The following is a 23,093-nucleotide window of genomic DNA, read 5'->3' as shown; positions in this document are numbered from 1 at the left end:
GTTCAGAATATTAATTTTTTCCCCTGCAGTTTAAATGTAATCATTACATAGTGCTCTATGGTCTATAATGAGTTTTATTTCCATTAGAAATAAAATTTCACCCAGTTAAATAAAGAAAATTTTGTAATTTTTTTCACACTAGTCAGGGTTCAGGTTTTCTTTACTTTCAGCATGTCACAGTATTATCTTACTGCCAGCATTGATTTTGGGCTGTAGTACTGTGTTTCACCTGATAATGGTACTAATCCCATGCAGATGATCCTTCCTCTCTACTCAGCACCTGTGAGGCCACACCTGGAGTTGTGTGTCCAGTTTTGGGCTCCTCAGAATGAGAGAGACATGAACATACTGGAGAGGGTAGAGGACCACAAAGATGCTTAAGGGACTAGAACTTCTCATCTGAGCAAAGGAGGAGACAACTGGGGCTGTTTGTCTTGGATGAGGGGTGGAATTTTACCAGTGTATAAAACAGCTGAAGGGAGGGTAAAAGGAGGATGAAGCGAGGCTCTTTTCACAGTGACAGGCACAAAGGTAATGGGCACAAATTGAAACACAAGAGGCTCCATCTGAACATCATAAAACATTGTTTATTGTGAGGGTCACCCAAACACTGGAACTGGTTGCCATAGAGGTTGTGGAGTCTCCCTCCTTGGAAATACTTATGACTGGAAGTGGATCTGGGCAGCTTGTTCCAGATTACCCTGCTTGAGCAGGGAGGTTGGACCAGATACTCTCCAGAGGTCCCTTCCAGCCTCAACCAGTTTGTAGTAGGATGGTGTTTGTTGACTAATCCTGTCATTTGGAAGAAAGCGTCTCCAGAACGTTACAAAAGTGCAAATAAAAAACTTAAGAGTGAAATAATAAGTTTCAAAGAGACAGGAAAAATCTCAAGTCTCTTGAGCTTTTGTTCTATTACTTTTTCTGTATTTGTTGAGATGTGCAGTCATTTAATTAGTCAATGCTACTTCTAAATACACTTTTTTTAAATTGAGCTCAAAGGAGGTGTGGTGTTCACACAGATAAGATAGTTATGAAGTGACTGAAGGTGCTGGCTGTAGAATACTTGCTTGTGCAGTTTAAAAGCTGTTACGTTTAATGAGATGGGACAGTGAGGTGATATCATTACTTTCTGATAAGCTGTTTTCAGCACAGCAAAATTTTGGTTATCCTGCTTGTCACGTCTTTCTGATAAAAAGAAAAAGCGGAGAAAGACACTTAAGCAAAAGTTGTTGTGAAATGGACATCCAGGGAGTATGGGTGCCACAGTTAAGGATCATAGAATCATAGGATAGTTTGGGTAGGAAGAAACCTTTGAAGGTCATCTAGTCCAACTTGAAATTCACTTACTAAACCTGACACCTACAGAAGGAGTTGCTGTTAAGTTTGGATGCTTTGCACAGCTGAGGAACAAGGTCCTGTCTGGGAAGCTGGGGATATTCTGACTTCAGTTCTTTTGCTGGTGAACTTCCTTTGGCAGAAGTTTTTGTTGATCCTCTTTTAAAATTGGAGTTATAACATATTGCCTCTTAGAAGGGAAGGTAGAAAGTTAATTTATTTAATATTAGTGGAGGCAATTTTGGAAATACTTCTAGGAATGTGCCAAGAAGAAAAGTGATTAAAATGTATTTTCATCATGGTCTCTGGATGATACTCAAGAGGCTGTTAATAGTGTTGAGAAGTAACAGGCTGTTTTATAAGCAGTAAAACTAGCAGTTTTCTATGGATTTTTGACCTAAATCTCCTTGTACCACTCTCTGCTCATCGTGCACATATTGGTATGAATGTCCTCTTATCTTCCTGTTTGACTGCAAGAATTGCAATGTGTTCCATACCTACTTCAGAGATACCTGTGTGCTAAATGCTGCCCCTCTGAATTAATAAAGGGTTGATTTATAACTACCTTTGTCTCAGCCAGGGTACTAATTTGTGCCTGTCTACCTTATCTAGCCACAGGTATTTTTTCTTTTTTTTCTTTCCTTCCCCCCAACCCCAAAAGTACACTATGTGGTTCCTCCAGCTCTTTAAAATCAAGTATGAAATTAGAGAATGGATTTCAAAGGCTACTGCAGATGTACGTGTCAAATGACAGATGTGCAGACAGCAAGATTGCATAAGCCTTATTCTTTTAAGAAATCAGGTTAAAAATAGTAAGTGTCCTTTTACCTGAGTTCTGTTTAGTGTGCTTATTGAGAAAAGAGCTGTGTAGAAGAAAGAAATACTTAATCATCTGGATATCTTTTTATGCTGCATAACTCCTATTTTCATAGTTACTATTCATACAACTTCCAATGCTCATCTCCTTTGTCGTTTCTAATTGCAGTGTTTCTGATCTTGCCAAATATATGCTACCTTCTGTGACTGGGGGACCTTTTTTTGACATCTAAAACCAATTTAGAACAATTTCATTAGTGCTGACACTTTCCGCTTTTTGTTTTCTTGATCAAACTTACTTGGACTTCTAGTTGGTTGTGCACTGTCCCTGACTTAGAACCCAGTGAAACTGAAGGACAACACTATTATGATGCAGCTTTTTCAGTATTTAACACTCGCTGCAGTGTGTTTGTATAAAATATATACACACACATTTTATATATATGTGTGTGTGCGCATATAAAAATGTCTTTGTATCTGTACATATGTATACACAAACACTGCTTACCAAGGGCTTTTGTGTGCACACTGTTTGGGTTCTCTGTGCTCTGGATTCTCCAGTGTAATTCAACATGATGAAAACAGGTAAGTTGGCTTTCAGCTAGTTTCACTGCACTTCTTTAAAGCTTATCTTAATTTTACTTAATTAATGAAATCTGTAAATTAAGGATAAAATATTTTTGATTGAGTTGGTATATTAATTTTCTGTAGATATATTCGAATGCAATTAGCACTTTGGCCAGCACAGACATGTTAGGAGTGGCCCTGTGCAAAGTTCTGTCGCAGCTTGTTGGGATGATTGTATAAAGAGCTCATTATACTTTTGTAAATCTTTCATTTATGCCTATGAGAAGCTTTGTAGCTTGGTGTATTTATTTTGCTGGAACAGAAGAATGAAAATAAAGCTTGGAGTTTTATGTGCACTATTTCAGCTGCCCATCCATAAGTTGCTTGGTTGGTAACTTAAAATGTTCTATTCATGAAGAATGCAAGTTTTTGTTTGAGGGTATTCTTAAAATGAATCGATTTATTCAAGTTGTAGCAATGACAGAATTCTTCAGCACTCATGCGTTATTGGAAGCATGTTAAAAATTCAGGAAGGTCTTTGTTATTGAAGTTATTTTTTTTCCAGACCATTGTGAAAAGAACTTGTCTTTCAACGTGAATTAAGTGAATTAGCACGTTTGCAGTATTTAATGTTCATAAAAGCAAAATAAAATCAAAGAAATAAGGAAATATTTCACTTCCCTGATATAATCAGACAAACAAAAATGAGCAAAACTCTAGGTAAATTACTTTTCTTCAGAACTGGGTAAATCTAAAGGCTTCCTGAAATCTCATTGACCTTGCTGCTATTTTTTTTAGTTTTGTACTTTATATGCCATTTATTCCCATACAACAAAAAAGCTCATAGCAAAAATCATGAATTACAGCTAGACAGAAGATACCTCAATTTTAAATTTTATAAGATCTAATAGACCAGTGATATTATGTTTATTTTACAGCTATGGGGACTTTGATTGGAAAGCCAGAGCATCCTGTGACACTCTTGTTAGTCATCTTTACCCAGTATCTCCTGTAGTCCCCTCTGTGTTTCCCAGAGCAACTCCATAGAATATATGCCATTGTGTTCTTAATATATAGTTTTCCTGATGGTGTTACCTCTCAATTATTGATAATAATGATGTCATTGATACACAATGTGAGCTACTGGTAGCTGATGAGTAGCCTCTCATGGTGTGTTCCCTTAAGACACAGACTGTCTGCATACAATACTGAAATACCCAAAACTTGAAACATTTCAGTGTTTACTTTGAGATTTGGATTCCTGATCTGCATTGCTGGCATCTATTCTTATTTTCTGCTTTGTTACCAGAGGACTAGTGGCTAACAGGGCATCAACTTTTGAAAGAGACTCAAGGGAAGATCACAGAACTGCAGAACTATGCCTGCTGATGAACTGCAGATTAACAGAAACCAGAATGGGGAATAGAATCTCTGAGCACACATATATGTACGATTTTCTGCTATATTTTATTGATGTCATCATGCACAAAGCTACAGAAGATCCCTGAAAGTGCCAGCAAACATGTGAACAAGGGAGATAGGGTTAGATACATAATTTTTCAAAAAATGTTTGGCAAGGCTCATTGCTAACAGGTATTGAACTAAGCAGCCATGAGATGGAGGATAGTTTCTCTCTTTGCCTGGAGAAATTGGTTAGAAGGCAGGAAATGGAGAGTAAAGATAAATGGTGCTGGAGACCACAGAGGACATATGCTGGGGATCCATGCTCTAAATTATACAAATAAATTATTTAGAGTTTGAAAATGGATGCATATGGTAACTTTGCTGCCAACATGAAGAATTGCAAAAAAAAACCTTATGGGGTTGAGTGATTTTTCTTCCCTTTTATTTCACAACTAAATGTAAAATGATGCATATTGGGGCTGGAGAGGGAGAGATTCCAACTTAATGCTTAGTATGACAAGGTGTGAGGTGACTTATTACCACTTTAGAATGAGAAATTGTGTTTATTGTAGTTCCTTGAAAATGTCAATGTAGTGCTCAACAGCAGACAAAGAGCAGATATTCAGTATTTCAAAAAAGAACAGAACAGGAAGGGTTCTTATGGTAGCCTCTGAAGTTCCTCAGGTGCCTCTGCATCTTGCACGCTTCATGTAGTGTCTCAGCTTCAAAAAGGATGCAGCAAAACTGGCGAAGGTGCAGGGATAAGCTGATGAAGAAGATTAGTCTGATGCCTGAAAAAAGAAGACTGGAAGAAAGCATCTGCTTTCTGCTGGTTGTTGTGCAGTCAGGGTTGTTTACAAATGATCTGAGAGATTTTAGTGTTCTAAACAACACAGGACCAGTCAATCCTGTGAATACCAGTTTCTCTTGAAACCATGAGAATGCACAAGGTCAAAAATCCTGGTTCATCCTCTTGGATAGAAAGCATTTGGCTTTCCTGTGCAGATTTTAGCAGTCAGTTCACTGCTGTAAGGTCTCCAAATTTAGACTCTTTACATCTACTGTTTCAGTTCTTACCAGTTGAAATATTTTCCCCTTAGTTTCATCAGACATCTAAGACTTCAGGTGTTTACAAGAAAAAAAAGCTTCCCACTTTGCATCCGTTTGATAAACAATTTTCTTTTAGTAATGGATCTGTTACCAGATTTGACAATAAAAGAAAACCCAACTGTGTGTGTTAGGAACATGTTCCAGACAGGCATTTTCAGTGACAGTATTCAGAAGTGCATGACAGAGACATGAACTGATGCCTGAAATAATTTCTCTTTAAGCAGGGCTCCCAGAAGAATAAAAAAATCTGAGTTTTTTAAGTTTCATCAACAATCTCAATATACAAGAAAAAGATCATTCTTTAAATTAACCTCCTAGAAGTATTCTCTGCAGACAGTATGAAAATGGTTATTAATTTTTAATCTGCCAGTTGAGCAGTAATTTTGTCTAGCAAATCCTTGGTTAATTTTAAAACTGAATTTGAAGGTGGTTTATATAAATCTCTCTAAAGTGTACTCTTAACCAGAAGATGTTCCTTTGGAAGCAAAACCTATTTGCTATCTATTACGCACATTCCTGATGGAATGGCAGGAACCAGTAAATACTGCAATTTGCCAGTAAATTGTTTCTTTTACTTGTTGTCAGGACTTTCGGTTGGCTAGTTGTCTGCCCTACTTTGAGGACTGGAAAGGTGCTTTTGAACCAATCCTTAGTTTGAATTAATGTTTCTAACTGTAGCAGTAAAACTTCCTTACAAGTCTCTTTTCAATCACTGTAACCTCCTTTTGCTGTTACAATTACAAATTTGTCAAAGATGTCATTACCACTCTGTATTTATAAAAACCTGGTTTTCTGGTAACTACAGAGAATCAGATCCCATGAATGTGCTCTAAAATCAGTAAAATCAATTAGATAAAGGTGTACCTGCAAAAGCAGTTTCATTTGACAAGCCCTACCTCTTGCCATTCTGTCTCTCTTGCAGTAGAGTCCAAATCAGTAGAATTATCTCTCTTGTGGGTTCTTCAAGGATTGGGTGTGTTTTTTTGCTAGTAGTTTTACCTTCTTTCTATTATCTGTAGTGCTGATGTTCCGGTCAGCGTCTGAGTCTTTCCTCTCCTCTTAAAGACTTTGGTTTAAGAAAAGCCTGTCTCTTCATGGAGCTGTTCTTCAGCATTCCCAACTTTGACTATGCAAATACTATCTAATGTAACTATAGAGATAATTTTGTTTTTCCAATCAGGAGTTCACATTGCTTGTACTTCCTGAGCCAAAATGCCATCTCCTGTTAAATTTTTAGCTGGCAGAGGCATCTATCTTCTTGTGTCTCTCCAAAGCTTTTGTGTGAACAACTGCTCCCAATAGTACAGATGTTCTAACTATAGTATAACATGCTACCTGTTCTGGCAGTAACAGAAATCTCCATGTTGTTATAAGATCTCTTGGCATATCATCCTTACAAAATTTAATGCTGTATACAAGAGCTGTGGGGTTTCTCACTTGCATGTAATGTGCAGTTGTCTGCTATCATATTATGAAGCCTGCTTGCTTTGTGGTAGAGGAAGGCAGTGAGCTGTGTGACAGAGTAATGCTCAGTGTTCATCTGGAAAGAAACAGTTGACTGTTATTACTGTTAACTATTAACTGTTATTAACAGTTATTGCTGTAATAAAGTCAGAGGATTCTGGAGGACTTTGAACATCATATTCTTCGTACACTGCTTGGGCGAGGCAGAGGGGACAGGACAAATGTTTGTGGTTATCAAAGTAGTCTTATCTCCTCAAAATATGATTTCCTATCTCAGAATTAGATGATACAGTCAACTGTGTCTTAGTCTCTTGTGGTCCACAGAGTTTCAGGTCTCGGTAGTGTATTCTTATAACTTATTTATAACTTACTTCTGCATTAAGTTATGCGTCTGGTGAAATGTACTCCTTTACAGTTTCTGTCTTAACTTTATCTTAGGATAAATTATGGATATAGAAACATTTTACTTTGTGATGTATTCTGTTTTAACCATTTGTAATTTCCATATTTTTGTGTTTCTTCAGAGCTAAATATTCTGTAACAAAATCTATACCTTCTCCCCAGAAGCACAGCAAATTAGGGCAGTGAAATATTTCACAATTAATATTATGCTGTGAGGAAACAAATTCTTCTCTTGGACTTAGCTGGTATTTTCCTGCAGTGTTAGATTTTTACAAAGCTAAAATGTCAATGGTTATTTGATTCTCCTTCATAAAATATTTATTTGAGGCATCCAAACATCTCAGAAGTCCAGTTTCCCTTCCTTATATGCAAGCCAATTGGTTAGATCTGCCATGTCGTGGTCACAGTCACCTTGTTGTCTACTCATTCATCTGTTTTGAACAACACTGGTCAGTCAGTCTTGAGTTGCATCCTCTAAACCTATAGGTCTGTGTTTTCCCAAGTAGAGTTTTTAGGACTTAAAGGTGGTCTGGCAAGCATCGAGTTGGAGCAGGACCCTTCACAGAGGCTTCGACGATCCCATTCTGACTGTCCTTAACTCTGTCCTGACTGGATAAAACCTTGAGTAGCCCAGTTTGGTCCCATAATAACTTTAAGCAGGAGGTTGAACTGAGATCCCTTCCCACTTGATTGTTGATTTTATGATCTTAAGTTAATGAACAATTTTATATAGAAATTTGTACCTTGGCTCTGCATAACCGTAGCAAGAGCTCTCACAAGAACTTCTGTACTTGCTGACTGTGACCAGGCTTTTACTGTGTTTGTCATGCTGCAGTTTCCTTAACTGTCAAGAGAGAATCACTTTGCCTGAGTCATCCTGAGGTTCTAATAGCTATGAGTTGGTCAGTTTGATAAGTGCTTTGTAAACACTAAGGAATTTGTGGATGGTTATGAAAAGGCTTTTCTGTCCTCTTTTAGTATAATATTTGCATCCACTTTTTCCTACAGTGCTAGTTCATGATACTAAAAGAAGTGGTACAGTATTATTGCCAATTCAAGTGTCAAAATCTTTTAGTGCAAATACCAAAAGCAACAGATGAGCAGACTTTGAATGACAAGCTGTAGGAGTGGGACCTCTGGCACCTTGAGAGGGACAGCTGTGCCTAAGTTGATGCCAGTTTAACATAGGAGTGCTTCCCATCTTCTGGGCCTGTGTGTATCCCTTTGCTGTGGTTCAAATTTATTGTCTAGGCATGAGTTAACTGAGCCATGGGAAATCTGGAAGGTATTTACATTCAAAGGAATTACGGCTGTTTAGTTTGAACAGGGATCTCTTGATGGTTGTGGGGAGACAGGGACTTTGTTTTCCATGTTTTAGAAGGCAGTTTAGATGCAGTTTGAAAGATTTGGGATTACTGGATGCTGCCTTCCACTTGAACTTGACAAGAGGGGAAACCTGTGAGGTAGTAGGAGACATGTGAGGTAGTGCTGGCTGCACCTCATTTTTTCACCAGCATCTGCTTGCTCCTACCCGTTTTCTGTGACTGATTAAAATAAGAAAATTACAGTAGTGTAAATCATAGTGCAAACTGACTGCCTTCCCTCAGTTTCTTAAACTGTTAGTATTGATCTGTTAGTTACCTTAGCATAGCTTCTGTTCCTAGAGAGCATTTCTCAAACTTGTGGAGATCATGATTTTAAGTCCTATATAGTTTCTTGGGGGTCTTGTTTATATTAACAGTATTCTAACACCATTTTAAAAATGCAATATAAAATAAAAATATGTATAATGTGGATGCCGACACATGGCTGTTGTTCTAGAAGAGTTTTTGACAAACTGTCAGTGTGGTAGTTTGTCTTTTGAAATATAATTTCCTCCTGTTACTTGTTCTTGTCTGTTTAGATAACTAATAATTTTTTTTTTTTAAAGCATTTGCTTTGCAATTTGCAGGCTGCTGTATATCAACAGACAAGGAGTTTGAAGAGTTCTAGGAAATCATAAAAGCGCTGATTAGTGTTTATGTGGGTCAACAAGACCTTTTGGGGTTTTAATGCAATTTTCCTACCAGGTGGTGGAAACATCTATTAAAAAGAGTTTAATGTTTTGTGTAGCAAATATTAATAATGTTATGCTTCTTTGTTCACTATGCTTTCTGAAGAGCAACCTTTTGGCATTTCTTTAGGTAGAGGCTGTATGACGATAAATCTTTGTCAAGTACGTGTTGCTAATAAGAAATTTATTATGCCTTTTGTGGAATTGTTTAGTCATACTTGGATGTACCAGTGTAAACAAATCCCTTTTATGCTTCGGATATTGGTAGATATCTTTTTCTTTTAGTTAGCCTCTTAAGACATTAGCCAGTGTTTTACAGCAGTTCTTTACACTTAAATGCATTCCTTATGCTTACATTCTTAAATGTCTATGCATATATTAAAAGAAAAGAAAGAGCAAGAAAATGACCTAATACAGAGCATTAGGCTCTGTAGCTCAAATCAAATAGACTTGAAGTCGTTTCCAAATTTATTTATACTGTAAAATCTAATTTTTGTAACAGATAGAAATAGTGGCAAAGTAATTAATCAGTATGCTGGGATGACTGTGAAAGTTGAAGTCTCAAATAAGGAATAAAATATTGTATTAATAGAAAGTAGTTTTATAATGTAATCAAATCCTGTTTTATCATTTCTCAGATGATGAAGCATGCCTGGGACAATTATAGGCAATATGGATGGGGACATAATGAGCTCAAACCAATTGCCCGGAAAGGACATTCCACCAACATATTTGGTAGGCTATGTTTTCTGGTTTGTGAATTTAATTTTTTTTTATATTTCTGTCTGTGTGTCCTCTTTGAAAGTCTACCCAAACTTTCTACCTAACTCTGTTTTAGTATAAATCTTGTGAAGTGTATTTGGCAGAAGTGTATGAATTATTTCAATGGTATTTCATTGAATTACTTTACTAACCTATCTTTTTGGGATTAATTTGTTCTTACTGTTGCAAAAGCTAAGCTGTGTCTATGTGCGCTGTTACTTTGTGCGTGTGTGTGCGTATATAAATGAAAGTTCTACTGCGCTGATGATATTTTGGGATGCAATGAACATAAATTTTCTTTTTTAAAAAACCAACCTCATGTTGTCTAGATCTTTGTGTTTAATTCCATGAGAATCATAGGACAGTTTGAGTTGAAGGGAACCTTATAATTTAAAGACACACTAGTCCTACCCTCTCTGCCGTGGGCAGGAACACCTTCCGCTAGACCAGAGTGCTCAGAGCCCCATCCAGCCTGGACTTCAACACTTCCAGGGATGGGGCATCCACAGCTTCTCTGTACAACTTGTTCCAGTGCCTCACCACCCTCACAGTTAAAAGCTTGTGTTACAAGCAAAATGTGCATATAAGATGCTGAAACACTACTAGTACCAAGGTGAAATTTAAAGTAACTTTAAAAAGAGATCTGAGTAAGGAGAAAGTAACATTATTACTTAAGTAATCTGTGACTTGTGGATCCCGAACCTGTAGATTGGAATGAAAGAAAAAAATTATATTCAAAATATGGAAGTTTGAGGGTAGGGTTAAGTTTTGAAGAAATTCAAGGGAGGAAGTGAGAATATTAGAGCAATGGAGTGTGAATATAAGTGTTACAAATGGCATTTATAATAGTATAAAACATGAGGTTGGTAAAGATCAAGAAACTGAATAATCTGACGCTGCATACATGTGATCAGACTAGATGGCTTTTCTTCCTTAAAATATCAAGTGTTCTGCAGCAGTACTGCTTTTTATGGTGTAAATGCACTGAGATAGACTGAGTAGAATAGTGACTGAAAAATGACAAGCATTTTATTTGTACTCAAAGCAAGAAGGAATCCATTTTTTGACCCCAACTCTGTAGGACTGATGGTTCCAAAAAAGCAACATGGTCACATGGTTCTAACTGTTGAGGACTGAGCCCTGGAGGTCCCTTACGTTCATCCTCTGGTATATCAAAGCACATAACCTTGATGTTACTAATTAGGATTAAGTCTTACTTGGTCCAGGATGCATACACCTAAAATGGCTGAGCTGTGAAGTTTGTGCATTTATTCTGAAACATAGTTGAGAGCTGCTCGAAGACTAGGAAGCATTTTCTGAATTCTTTTCAGGGTTTCATACTGGGTTCATCCACTCTTGTATTTGAGGAAGATAAAACTTTATCATAACCCCTTTTACATCACGAATGGCTGGGAATATACTGTGTATACCTTCATTATGTTAGTGTTTATAAAATTTTCTTGAAATCAGATTTTTTTTTTGACTTTGAATGTAAGGCAATTGGCTAATGGCTTTGTGTGAGGTTCTTTCTCATAGTAATTGATATTTGTATTATTTATCATGTTTTAAATCTTCAATTTGTTTCTTGTAGGTGATAGAAATATGGATTTGGTTGTGTAATTGTCTCATTTTTGGTGCTTAGTACCTGAATCTAGAATAAAATATTTGACATAATCAAAATTTGGTTAGCTTTTTGTTTACATTCATAGAGAAAAAGTAAGGTCACAGAGCAACGCTATTCCAAAAGAAGAGTCAAAAGATGTTTTTCAAAAGTATTGTAATATTTAAAGGGACTTTCTAATTTTTTTGCTGTCCCTTTTCCCAGTCCTCTTAAATTTTATCTCAAAACTATTCTTATATCTTATCAAATAAACAAGTTATTTACTTTATATCCAAACAGTTTTTCATTAAATTTATTTGCATGATGAATTTCAACCTTAAATAAGATGTGGATATGGAGCATGGAGGAGAACTTTCAACTAGGCACACACTGCTCCTTTCCCCTGCTCCCAGCAATGGAAGGAGAGCCTCCGAGTTATATTTTCTGCAATATTTAAAAAAATCCTAAATGAATAAAACAAAAAGAAAGCCCACAAATAAATGCACTTCCTACTTGGAAGCTTATTGAAATCCATAGGAGAATAATTTCGGCTGCTGTACTGGGCCAATCTGCAGTAAGGACTGTTTGCCTCAACTGCAAGCCTTGATGGCATTGAAGTCTTCTCGTTTTGGGCTGGAACCTCTTTTTTTACAGTTCAGTATGGTATGAAAGCTGATATTGTTCTCATGTTATTTTACTTCTTTATATTCCCTTATACAGAAAATTACTGGATCAGGGGGAGTTGTCTGAGAGAGGGAAGATGAACCAAGTTAGCATGCACAGGAGGAAACACATCTGGACTGGGCGAGGAGTTTGAATGAAAGCGAGAAGTCAGATGCAGCTGGTACTAAGCGTAGTGCAAGGAGAGAGTGTGAGGCTGAAGGAAAGACTGTAGGAACAGGCTTCTGCCATAACAGACAAAAGGACTTTTCTTAGATACCAGGAAAGTACTGTGAAGTATTCTTAGATACTTTGTTTGCTACCTTGTACCTTGGCACTGCATTAATTTCTACTAGAAAAATCTCTTTTGAAGCTTACTGTGATTTAGTTTTATGTTATGACTAATTCATGGCTTTCCTTTATATTTTTTCCAGCTGATGAAGTGGGATCTGACAGTGAAAAATCTTTAATGTTCACCTGTATGATTGTGTTGTCTTTGTTGAATTTAGATGCAATTCTTTTGCTTAATTTACCATGTATAATTTTAGATTAGCCTTGATTTGTAACCCAGACTCAATGAACCTAAGGTTCTTTCTTCATATGGCAGGAAAACATTTTTATGATGTTTTGTTTTTAATGTGAGTGTCAAAATATTTTCAAGCAGGTATGAATTATAATTTCATTGTAGTCTTTTCTTTCCATTCCTCATCTGTGTACTTCTAATGTGTCTCCTAATGAGTCTGGAGGACTTCAGCTTTTTTCTCCTTGGAATACTTATTCTTTAGAATGATGTATTTTTTAAGTTTTGGCATTGCTTTCTGAAAGAAATTGCAGGCTTTGTCCACATTAAAGTTGCTGCTCCTCTTGTTTACAGTTAACTCTAGCAGCCGATTCCCTATGTGTCTGTCCTTCTAAAATCCAGCTGCTACTTTGTGCCATTTAATTTTTAACCAAGTCATGTCATTATTGCTCAAGGCTATTTCATAGGGAAAACTTTTCTTAAATGCATAGTCTTGCAGTATATATTAAGTATACTTGGTATAGGAATAACATCAACTATTGTTCATTTGGTGGGTGGTTGATGGGGAGAATGTGTGTGTGGAAATTGACCTTTGTACCAAGAACTGTCTAGGCTGTTTTGGTATTCCTATTTCTTTACCAATCTCTATTACACCTTATGTCACCATTCCCAGCAGTATTTGCCTTTATAGAAGGATTACATAAATATTTTTGAAATCTCATGCTAGTTTTAATAAAAAGATGCTTAGCAAAACCTGATTTTCTTATTCACCTGAAAGATGATGTGACCCGAACTATTTTGTGCCATTAGTGCAGTCTGCAGTCTTCCATATCAATTCCTAGCACATCTGTGAGATTCTGCAAGAAGATGGTATCGCTGGTTGACACTGGAACCATTTACATGAATCTTTGGGAAATCAGTTTTACTGGTAACTCTCAAGTGAAGTAAACATGATTCAGTGTAGAAGGCAAATAAGTCATTAGTTTTCTGTGTTGGACTACTTTTGTCTGAAGCAGCGTATATCCATATCTATACCAAGAGAAACACCAGTGTTCCTAACATAGCAGCGTTCAGGCTGGGGTCAGAGAAGGGGAGAGGAGGTGGCCTGCTCTACTCTTATAAATCTTAAGTCATTAAAAATATGAAGAAGGATAAACTTTTTAAACTTAAAAGCAAGATGCTCTATGCCTCACTGAAGCATGCCTATAAGAACATACATGGACTTCCTCAATTTATTAGCTTCACTTTTATAACAAAACGTACTAGGGTTACTTTAGTTGGCCTGCAGTTAGAAACTCTTGCCAGTCTTCTTGAGATGTCTGACTGTAAATTGTAAAGGGGAGTCTACTAAAAATACTTGTCAATTAAACTGTGTAGTCAGTCAGTAGCTATAATCTTGAATAGTACCTCTTCCTCTTCAACTGCTGGGTTGCAACAGTAGTGTGGTGCTACTTTGGGAAAGTATGATTGGGAATTGGTGAGCTTTTAAAGATATTTACATTTAGATGACATATAAACCAAACCTTTATAGGTTCTCAATTGGTGAAACAGGATGATAACTTACCTGTTTTTGAAAAGGCTGGTATTCTCAAGATTTGTTATTTATTCCTACCCTACAAGATGAAATATGAAAGTCAAAGAGAAAGTACAGCAAAGAGGTGTAAATTTTTTTTTCTAGTTTGAATTTTAATTTGTAGCTCTTCTGAATGTTGTAGCAGCTAAGCTTAAAAAAAAAAAGTGAACCTTTTTTGTTGGACTGCTTAAATTGCTGGAATAATTTGATGGCAGCCTCAGGGTGTTATTACAGAGGTGGGTTTTCTATGGGATCTGGGTCAAGCTCTCATTAGAACACAAAGGATGAAGAGAAAAGGCTGATGGAAAATGATGCATGTAATATAATGAGCAAGCGTGACAAACACTGAGCTTGCTTCAGAAGGTTTCCTGAGTTTAGCCAAAGCCAGAGTAGTCGATACTGTCGGATTCTCTTGCTGTAATGAAATCTGATTGGATTTGCTTTTGAAGATGAGAGTAACCATCTGAAACATGCTTTATGAGGATGATTTGTCCCTGCACTTGTTTGATGACCTTAGGTGAACATCTTACGAAAACACAATTACTCAGTCCAGATATGCTTCAGAGTTTTAAGATGTATGTTTGTGGTATCTTTTACCTCAGTATCTTACAAACTGATTACTGTATCATAAGCTGTAAGGATACTTTATTGTGAGTTAAATTGAGTAGTTTGTACTACTTAGTTTCTATCAGTCTTCAATCTTTATTGTTCTAAAACAACGTTTATTTGAGAACCTGAATGACTTCAAGGAAAACAGTAAAGAAAATAAACCACAATCCTTGGGCGATTTGGAACATTGTCTTCAGTAAAACTAGAAATCATGGGCTGTCATCTTACCTGATGCTTTCTGAAATGAGAGTTCTGAAATTTGTGGTGTGGGGTTTTTTTGTGTGTGTTTGTTTTCGTTTTGTTTTGGCATTGATTTTTGTTTTGGTTTTATAATTTTGCTGTCTAAAAATAAAGTGAAGATGTGCATTTTTTTTCAAGTAATAAGTACATGGCAAAGTATTTATACAGGTCTGACAAAATTGAAAACTTCCCATATTACTAACAGTGAATTTCTAAGCCTGGCATTTGAATGTATTCTGTCTAGAGATGAAGACAATGTGATAATGTATATATCTACAAACAATTATATGTCTAGATTGTTTTGAAGGGTGTAAAAAGATCTTAAGAATGATATGAAGTTTTAGTTGCAGACTCTTGCATACAGATATGCCCATTCTTATGCACAAAGATTTAATAAAATCATTATTTTGTATTTTGTCACACTAGAACTGTCTCATGTATCAAGAGTGCTTTCATGCCTCTCCTGTTCTCTCATCTTACATGCTACCCAAACAGTAAATTTAATCTGAGATGTCTTCCAACTCTGTCTTGGGATCTTGTCTTCTAGAGGGGAAGAGAAAATTATCAATGATGTCACATTGTGGTTGCATTTGTACTAGAGCAACTGATAGAGCCTCAAGGCTGCACTGCAGTGCCTTATCTCTTCCTTAAAATTGACCAAATGAAGCCGTTCTCTTTTTTATGAGGGATTTTTGTCTGGCACGTTCAGTGTCATTAATGAGCAAGATGTGTCCAAGGGAACAACTTAAGGATTCAGTTGGGGCAGCTAGTGTGCTGAATATTTTTTAACTTGCCTGGGACTACTTGGTTTCTACCACCTCACTGAGTGTACCCTGTTGCCTGGCTTGTGCACAGCCTGTCTCAGCCTTTTGCTGCCCGTGCCACTGGTAAACCCTTGTGACACAGGAGAAAGTTGCTGAGCCAGCTGCCAACTGCCCACTGCCGCAGTGTAGGAAGCTCTTGCTGCAGATCTTTGTGTTGCTAAGCAATGGAGATCTGACAGTGCATTTCTCCGCTGTGCCGGAGAGCGGGAGCAGCGATACTCCCAAGCCCCGTTCAGAAAACACATTTGTCAGACCGCAAGGATGTGGGGGGCTCTTGCAAGAAGGAGCTGAGTCAGGCACAGGAGTCTGTTTTTCCAATACCTTTGACAAGTACAGTATAGCTTGGGAGAGAAATGCAATTTCTTTGTTCAGTTTGTGGCCCTAAAAATGAGAGGTGGAATATTTCTTGTAAGCACTACAAGAAAATGTTGCAGCAGATTTTTTTTTTTAGTTTACCCTTGGAAATATTTATTAGTTTATTAGACATTTTTGTTATCTGCCCTTGTAACAGTTACGGGACTGCGTGACACTCTGACACTATCATCTACTGTCACCTGATTAACTGTAATTTACTTCTGAAGTTCACATAATTGTGTGTCATGGGTGACTGGTTTCGTGGGCCTTCTGGGTATTTTCTGGTGTGGTTTTTTTTTTTTTGGGGGGGGGGTGTTTGTTGTTTATTTGTTTAGTTTTGTTTAAAGTTGGCAAAATACCTGCAAAAATTTATGAACAGTATGGAGACAAACACTTTTACTGGAAAGAAATTAGATTATATACCGTAAAGTAAAGGCTGATGGAAGACCCTCTGAAAATATGGCTGAAAACTTCTTGTGTCTTCTCACTGTAAAATCCTAATAAAGATGGGAAACACAACTTCTGCTCAGCATTCTTTTTTCTGTGCATGATTCAGCCTCTGAATCCATGTGGAGGATAAATGAGCACAAAAACCGAATATGAGATATATATGTAAACAAAAATATTCTTGACTATATGTTTTCTTGATGAAAAAACCCCTACATAGTGAGCAGTAGTTCTTGTCTTTCAACTGTACCTGCACAGGTAATCTACCCATCATTGCCTTTTTCTATGGCAGATGAAGGAGGAAAGAAAATGCATTCATGCTAACTAGTAAAGAGAGGTAATTTCATGATGCAAATTTCAGGCTAATCTCTGTATATCAGGTTCTACTCAATTTTAAAGTAAATGGAACTGGCCTTAGGACAGACCCATGTACCTGTGTCCTCTGCAAAATTAGTAATGAGTGACTGCAGTGAGACAGTGTTGAATATTACATGTACATCAAATGTGTATTTTTTTGGCCAATAGCACAAATTTTGGAAAGATAAAATTTTGAGAAAGGGTGTAACTATTCGAGTTGCTGGCTTGCTTTGTAATTAGAACAGTGTTCTGATATCGCAGGTAAAGTTTGTTTAGGATGGATGAAAGATCAAACACATGATCATTACTCATCCTTCAAAAATTGTTTACAGCAGGTACCAAGGGAAGCAATGTAAGAGCACGAAAAGCTTATAGTAAGTGAGCTTGTCTCTGAGTACTCTGTAGCCTTACAGAAGTTTGTTCAGTGTTAATGCTTCTGTGGTCAGAGACAGCTAGTTTTATTTAATAACTTTTAGTTTATTTTCCCTTTATTTTGTGCAAACTTCTTTGGAGTCTGGGCAAACTTAAGAGCACTCAACATATCCCCTAATGAGTGGTTCCATAGTTTTATTTGATATTTTGTGGGAAACTTTTTACTTTTGAAGTCTGCTCACTGTCCTAGGTGACTGGTTTTGGTCTCTTATTCATATTTTCCTCACCATTCATGAGCTTGTAGAACTGCATATGCCCTCAGTTGAGTGCCTGTTTTGTATGGAGAGTCTTAGCCTGTTAAGTCATTTCTTGTACGTACATTTTTTCATACCTGACATAGTATCTCCTTTCCTTGTATCTTTTCAAGTTTTTTTTGTTTGTTTTTAAGAAGACTAAATCTTTGTTCTATTTTCTGTTGTGTTCACTGTTCCTTTCCTAGTAATTGCATTTTTTATCTTTTAAGCTCCTCATAGTGCCTAGAAATATACTATGGGGTAGCTTTTCTGCAGTAGCATTCCTTTTCAAAATCCTAATCCACTGTATCCAATTGTATTTATTGATAAATATTTACAAATATTTTCAAATTATTTCCTAAATAAGTATTTACTCAAGCATTTATCGCTGTAGGATCCCACTGATGGTTTCACCTCATAGTGATAATTGGTTGTTTACACCTATCCTATTTTTCTAACAGTTATTCACCTGCATGAAAATTTCTTCTTATCCTGTGGTAGGTTAGTTTTCTTAAGAGCTTTAGTTAAGAGATGTTCTCGCATTCCTTTTGTGTATGCTCTCTTTCCATATACAAGTTCACTTCTTTAAAAGACCTCAGCATTTATCTGAAGACTTCCCTTTGCAAAATTTTGGATTATTCCTCAGTTCATATAACTTAAAGCTGTCTTCTGATTGATGCTGCCAGTTGGGCAAATAGTGGTGTGTTAACATTATTTTGCTGCACTGCAATACATGTCACGCTTATTCAAAATATGGTTGTTCTCTAAAACTTGCAAATGTGTGCAGGCAGGATGCAATCTGTCTGTGTGTTCCCTCAGCTGTTTTGCAGTACTGGTGCCATAGATAAAAACAACTGCTTAGCTAAGAATCTTTTTTGAATGTCACTGATAGTTCATCAAATTGTCACAAGTGTGCCCATGCATATCAGGAAAATTCACCATGAGCAGCTGTTTCTGTTCTTTTTAATAATACACTGTTCCCACTGAATTCTTCTCACCCAGTTTATATTAGCTCATGTACAACACATTTACGTCAGTAAATGTGGCTTCTCAGTGGCTTTTTTTTTGTGTTTTTGGACCAATGATGTTTAATCCTAGGGCATTATTCAAAAGATTCAAAATTCTGCTTTAACAACAACAACAAAAAGAGATTCACAAATGCAAAGTGGAATTAGATAAATACACCTCATTTCTATAACCTATGTTGTAGAATAGTGAGGTAAACATCTGTATGAAATTGTAAGGAAGAAATTAAGTCATACTAGAGTTCAGGGCTAAGATTCAGATTGAGAATTTTGATTCTTTCTAATAGCATCCTCTCCTGCTCTTCTCTTATAAACCAGATGGTTTGCTCTGAGGAAAAAAAAAAGAATATTTCCCATTGGAAATCTTTGGACTTAACATTTGTTTTGATTTGGGAATTATTTAGGTTGTGGGAATTCTGTTCATGAATTTACACTCGTTTCCTATCATTTGGAATTGGGAACAGAGCGTGAAATTAAGGCTATGCAGTCTGTTTTGGACTGTGTTAAAATGTCAAGTAAACAGGCATGACAGCTAAGTAAGAATTAGCATACTGAGCTCTGAAACTATATATGCTGAGGACAACCAAATGGGCACGTGTAAGGAGAGGGAGGCAGATGCAGATGTGGTGATCGGGAGCCGGCAGATGTACGAGGCAGCTGTAATTCGGAAGAGGTTCAACCACATGAGTGTAGCACTGTGCTTGTGCCTGAAACACTGATACTGTTCGCTTAAGTTTTGAACAGTACTGGTCGAGTTTTATGGCTCCCACACTGAAATCAGCTCCTCTTCAGCTGTTCCAAAGAAAATTTAGAATGTGGTTTGGACCAAAATATGTGGAAGTGGCCCAAGCTTTTATCTCAAGATGGAAAAGCTTTTGTAGCATAATGGCTCTTAGGTGTGGGGTTTTTTCTTGTTGGTTTGGTTTTAGGTTTGGGTTTCTGTTGTGGTTTGGTTTTTTTTTTTTTGGGGGCGGGTTTGAGTTTTGTTTGGTTTTTTGTGTTATTTTGTGATGCTTTTCCTACTACCTAACTGACTAAGAAGCTTAGCTTTCAATTATCTGTAAGAGGTTGTATCTTGTCTTGGAAGATTAGTACTTAGCTTTCTTTGTACTCAGGTCACACAACTATACTTGAGTCCAGATAACATCTTGTTCTCTTATTTATTGTCAAATATTAGTCTTGCTTTGCTTCCTGCTGAGTTTAACTGGCTGCTGCCAGTGTTTAGGTTCTGCATACTTCTGTGCCATGGTTCACAGGTACTTTTCCTTTCAGTCTTCCACTTCCTGCTTTCTCAAAATAGGCTTGATTCAGATCTGTATTTTTGGTTAGTTTTGATGGACTGCTTCATGTGTGTAGCAGATTGTCATCACCATTCACTCCTTGCATGTTATTCTTGCTTCCCTTCTGATACACTTCTCTCCCATTTAATGCCAATTTAATGCCATCTCCTCTCCTTCCTTTCTTTTCTACTATGAAGTTCATCCTAATCTTTCTCTCCTGATATTGTGGTCTTTCAGTTATCACCAGGTCTTAACCTTCCACTAACTCAGATCATAGTTTCAGCAGTAATCTTTATTATGGTCTGCACACAGTCCTCCTTCTGCCTGCAATAACTGAGTTTTGTGTTTGTGCTAAAAAATAAAATAACCCAAAACTATGGAGACAATTGGATAGAAATGTAGAAAATTGAAACAGTCTGATATTAATCATAAGCCCTTTTCAAATCAGTTTTGAGGACATTTAGGCTTTGTACTAGAGAAACTATGTTCAAGTCTTGCTTACTTGACTTTTGAATTAATTTGAAGGGCCATAAAAGATTTAGTTAGAGAGCAAAGTAAAGCAATCAAGTGAGGAGCAGGGAAGAGGAATGTTTACTATAGTATAGATTCTTAGACAGATTTTTAAAATTTGAGTTTTAAGAACATAACTACTTGAGCAGCAGTTTGTTGATTAATCCCATCTAGCAGCAGTCCAGTTTTTAATAAATTCAAAGACTATCATACACTTCAGTGCTTCACTCCCATTACTTTGTCAGTGATGAAATTAAGGAAAGCATTACAATTGATTATTTAATGTTATTTATATGCTACAGTACTTTATTGTCTGCTACAAAACACTAAGACCTCCTTTTCATGTTGTCTATTATCAGCAATTTAACAGAACTAAGCAATCAACATGCTTAGTTTCTTGTGCTGCTTTTTTAATTAGTCTAAAATGTTAAAGGCAATTGGTTTCTTCATGGATACTTAAAGGCTTATTCATTGTATTTTATGACTGAGCTGAAATCATACATTGCAGTTTTGTATTAAATGTATGGTTTCATTGACTAATTTTGAGGCACTTGTTTTCTCAGTGAAATTAAACTCTCTTGTTCAAAAGTTTAATTAATTTTCTTAAATGTTATCTTGTTCTTCGTGACTCATTAAGATATTTTGCAAGTGGTATGCTTCAGTAGTGACAGCTTTATTGCCAGAGACTCATTAGAGATACAGAAAACTGTTGATAATTGTTTGCATTTAATTTTCATGTTACATATTTTCCTACCATGTCTGTAATTGTCTGTCACATCAAGAAATCCCGTTGCTACAGTCTGAAAGCTTGAATTATTTGAATCTTTTTTAGGAGATACTGGTATAATTTCCCTAGATCAATAAAGTCTTGCCCAGTCCACGTTTTTCAGCCGTTATGAAGCTGGGCAGACAGGAATATCAATAACAAGAATATTTGTTTTCTTCAAGATTGTAACAACTCTTTATTTAATATCAGGCTGAGTTTATCAAGGAAGCATTTTCACTCTGTTGCTAGGGATTAAAACACCTGCCTATGTGAAAAATAAATTTTCAGGTTTGAAGTGTGACAGAGTACATATACTTCTCCTTGGGGAGGCTTTGCAGCTCCTCTTTTGTTTCTGGAATCACTGTGGTGAAATTGAGAGGATCTGCTCTATGCTTGTGCACAGCCAAGGGTTGCTCTGTCGGTAGTGCTGGATCACTCTGAAGCTGAAGTCACCTGTCTTAGTGGAAATTTATCTTAGGAATGAAGTTAAATTATCCTTTGAGACTTTGGTCCTCTTACATTCCTTTTCCAAATCGAACCTCCCTCCACCCTCAAGTAAATACACCAGTAATCAAATGCATTCTGCACCAGTATGAGCAGGTTCTGTTTCTAGGGCCCTGAAAAAAACAAGAACTGGATATTAGTGACTGAGACCAGTAGTATTTGTGGCAGATGAGGTCTGTTCATATCTTAAGGTTCCGTCGATCACTGTGATCACCTCATTGACCATGCTGTTTTAAGAGTGAAAACCATTTCGTTACATTGAGATGTGTAGTCTTTACATACAACTAACTGTGAATTTCAGCTTTCTGATGCTTAGGAAGATAAGTTAGCTTTCTATATTATAAAATAACTTATTTCCAGAGCGGGGATGTTTTGAGACAAAGATACTTGCTGTTTGTATGATGTAGAGGCAGTTGTCTTCAGTAACAGCCCAAGTGGTTTTACTATATCTAACTGCTTCTTCTTCCTCAAGCAATCTTGCCAACTCCCTTAGCTTTCTTCAAAACATAGATGCTTGTGGTGTCCACAGGCTGTCCTTGTAAACAGGAATAATAGTCTTTATTAGATTTCTGGTGTGATTTTTGTCACTGGTTTAGGAAATACTAAAACCCTACCTTGATTGTAAATGAACTGGTGAGCATCCTGCTTTTGGATCTGTCATCCACAGTCTTTTCTGAATAAGAAGCAAATGCTTCTTTCTCAGTCAACTGCATAAGGTAGAAGAGTACAAACGGTTACATGCGCCTATTAGGGCTATTTATATGACTTGGCTTGGAAACAGAGTGGCCTTACAGTAATTTTCCACTTAGGCTGCTTTCCTTGACTTTTTAGCAGCAGTCTGCATTTTGGTAAGGAGAGATCCATTTGAATAGGCTGAATTTCCTTCAGGTTTGTTACTCCTCTGGCTGGTCTCTGGGTAGATGCCAAGTGTGTTGTCAGACATTAACACACTTGGGACACAAAAGTGTTAGAGCACAGGCAGCAGAGAAAGGGTAAGAAGGAAATTTCTCTCCCCAACCTCTTGCCTACCCCCAGGTTATTCACGGGGGGCACAGAGTGGGGGAGAAAAGAGAAACCCTTGTTGCTGTAGAAGCACTGCTCACCATGGTCAAAATTTTGGTGTGTTATAAATGCTGGTTTAGCTACATATCCAAACCACAGCATTGTACCGGCTGCTGTGAAGAAAATTAGCTCAGTCCCATGCAGACTCAGGACACCTCCACCCTCAATTTGGGCTAGTGAAAGC

The 23,093-nt window shown here is 36.9% G+C and overlaps 1 protein-coding gene across 1 annotated transcript in view; it reads left to right on the top strand.

The window, feature by feature from the left end:
- The window catches only part of MAN1A2 (mannosidase alpha class 1A member 2), a 136,630-nt gene that overhangs the window by 32,143 nt on the left and 81,394 nt on the right, over positions 1-23,093 (top strand). Inside the window, exon 3 of the mRNA XM_050333222.1 lies at positions 9,790-9,886. Coding sequence (XP_050189179.1) covers positions 9,790-9,886 — 97 coding nt within the window. The remainder of the gene's footprint in view (positions 1-9,789; positions 9,887-23,093) is intronic.

The sequence above is a fragment of the Myiozetetes cayanensis genome, unplaced genomic scaffold (assembly GCF_022539395.1).
Source record: "Myiozetetes cayanensis isolate MyiCay16 unplaced genomic scaffold, myiCay2020 scf5-8, whole genome shotgun sequence".
Taxonomy (NCBI): Eukaryota; Metazoa; Chordata; class Aves; order Passeriformes; family Tyrannidae; genus Myiozetetes; species Myiozetetes cayanensis.
The sequence above is the reverse complement of the archived record's forward strand: the minus strand, read 5'-3'. Positions and strand labels throughout refer to the sequence as shown.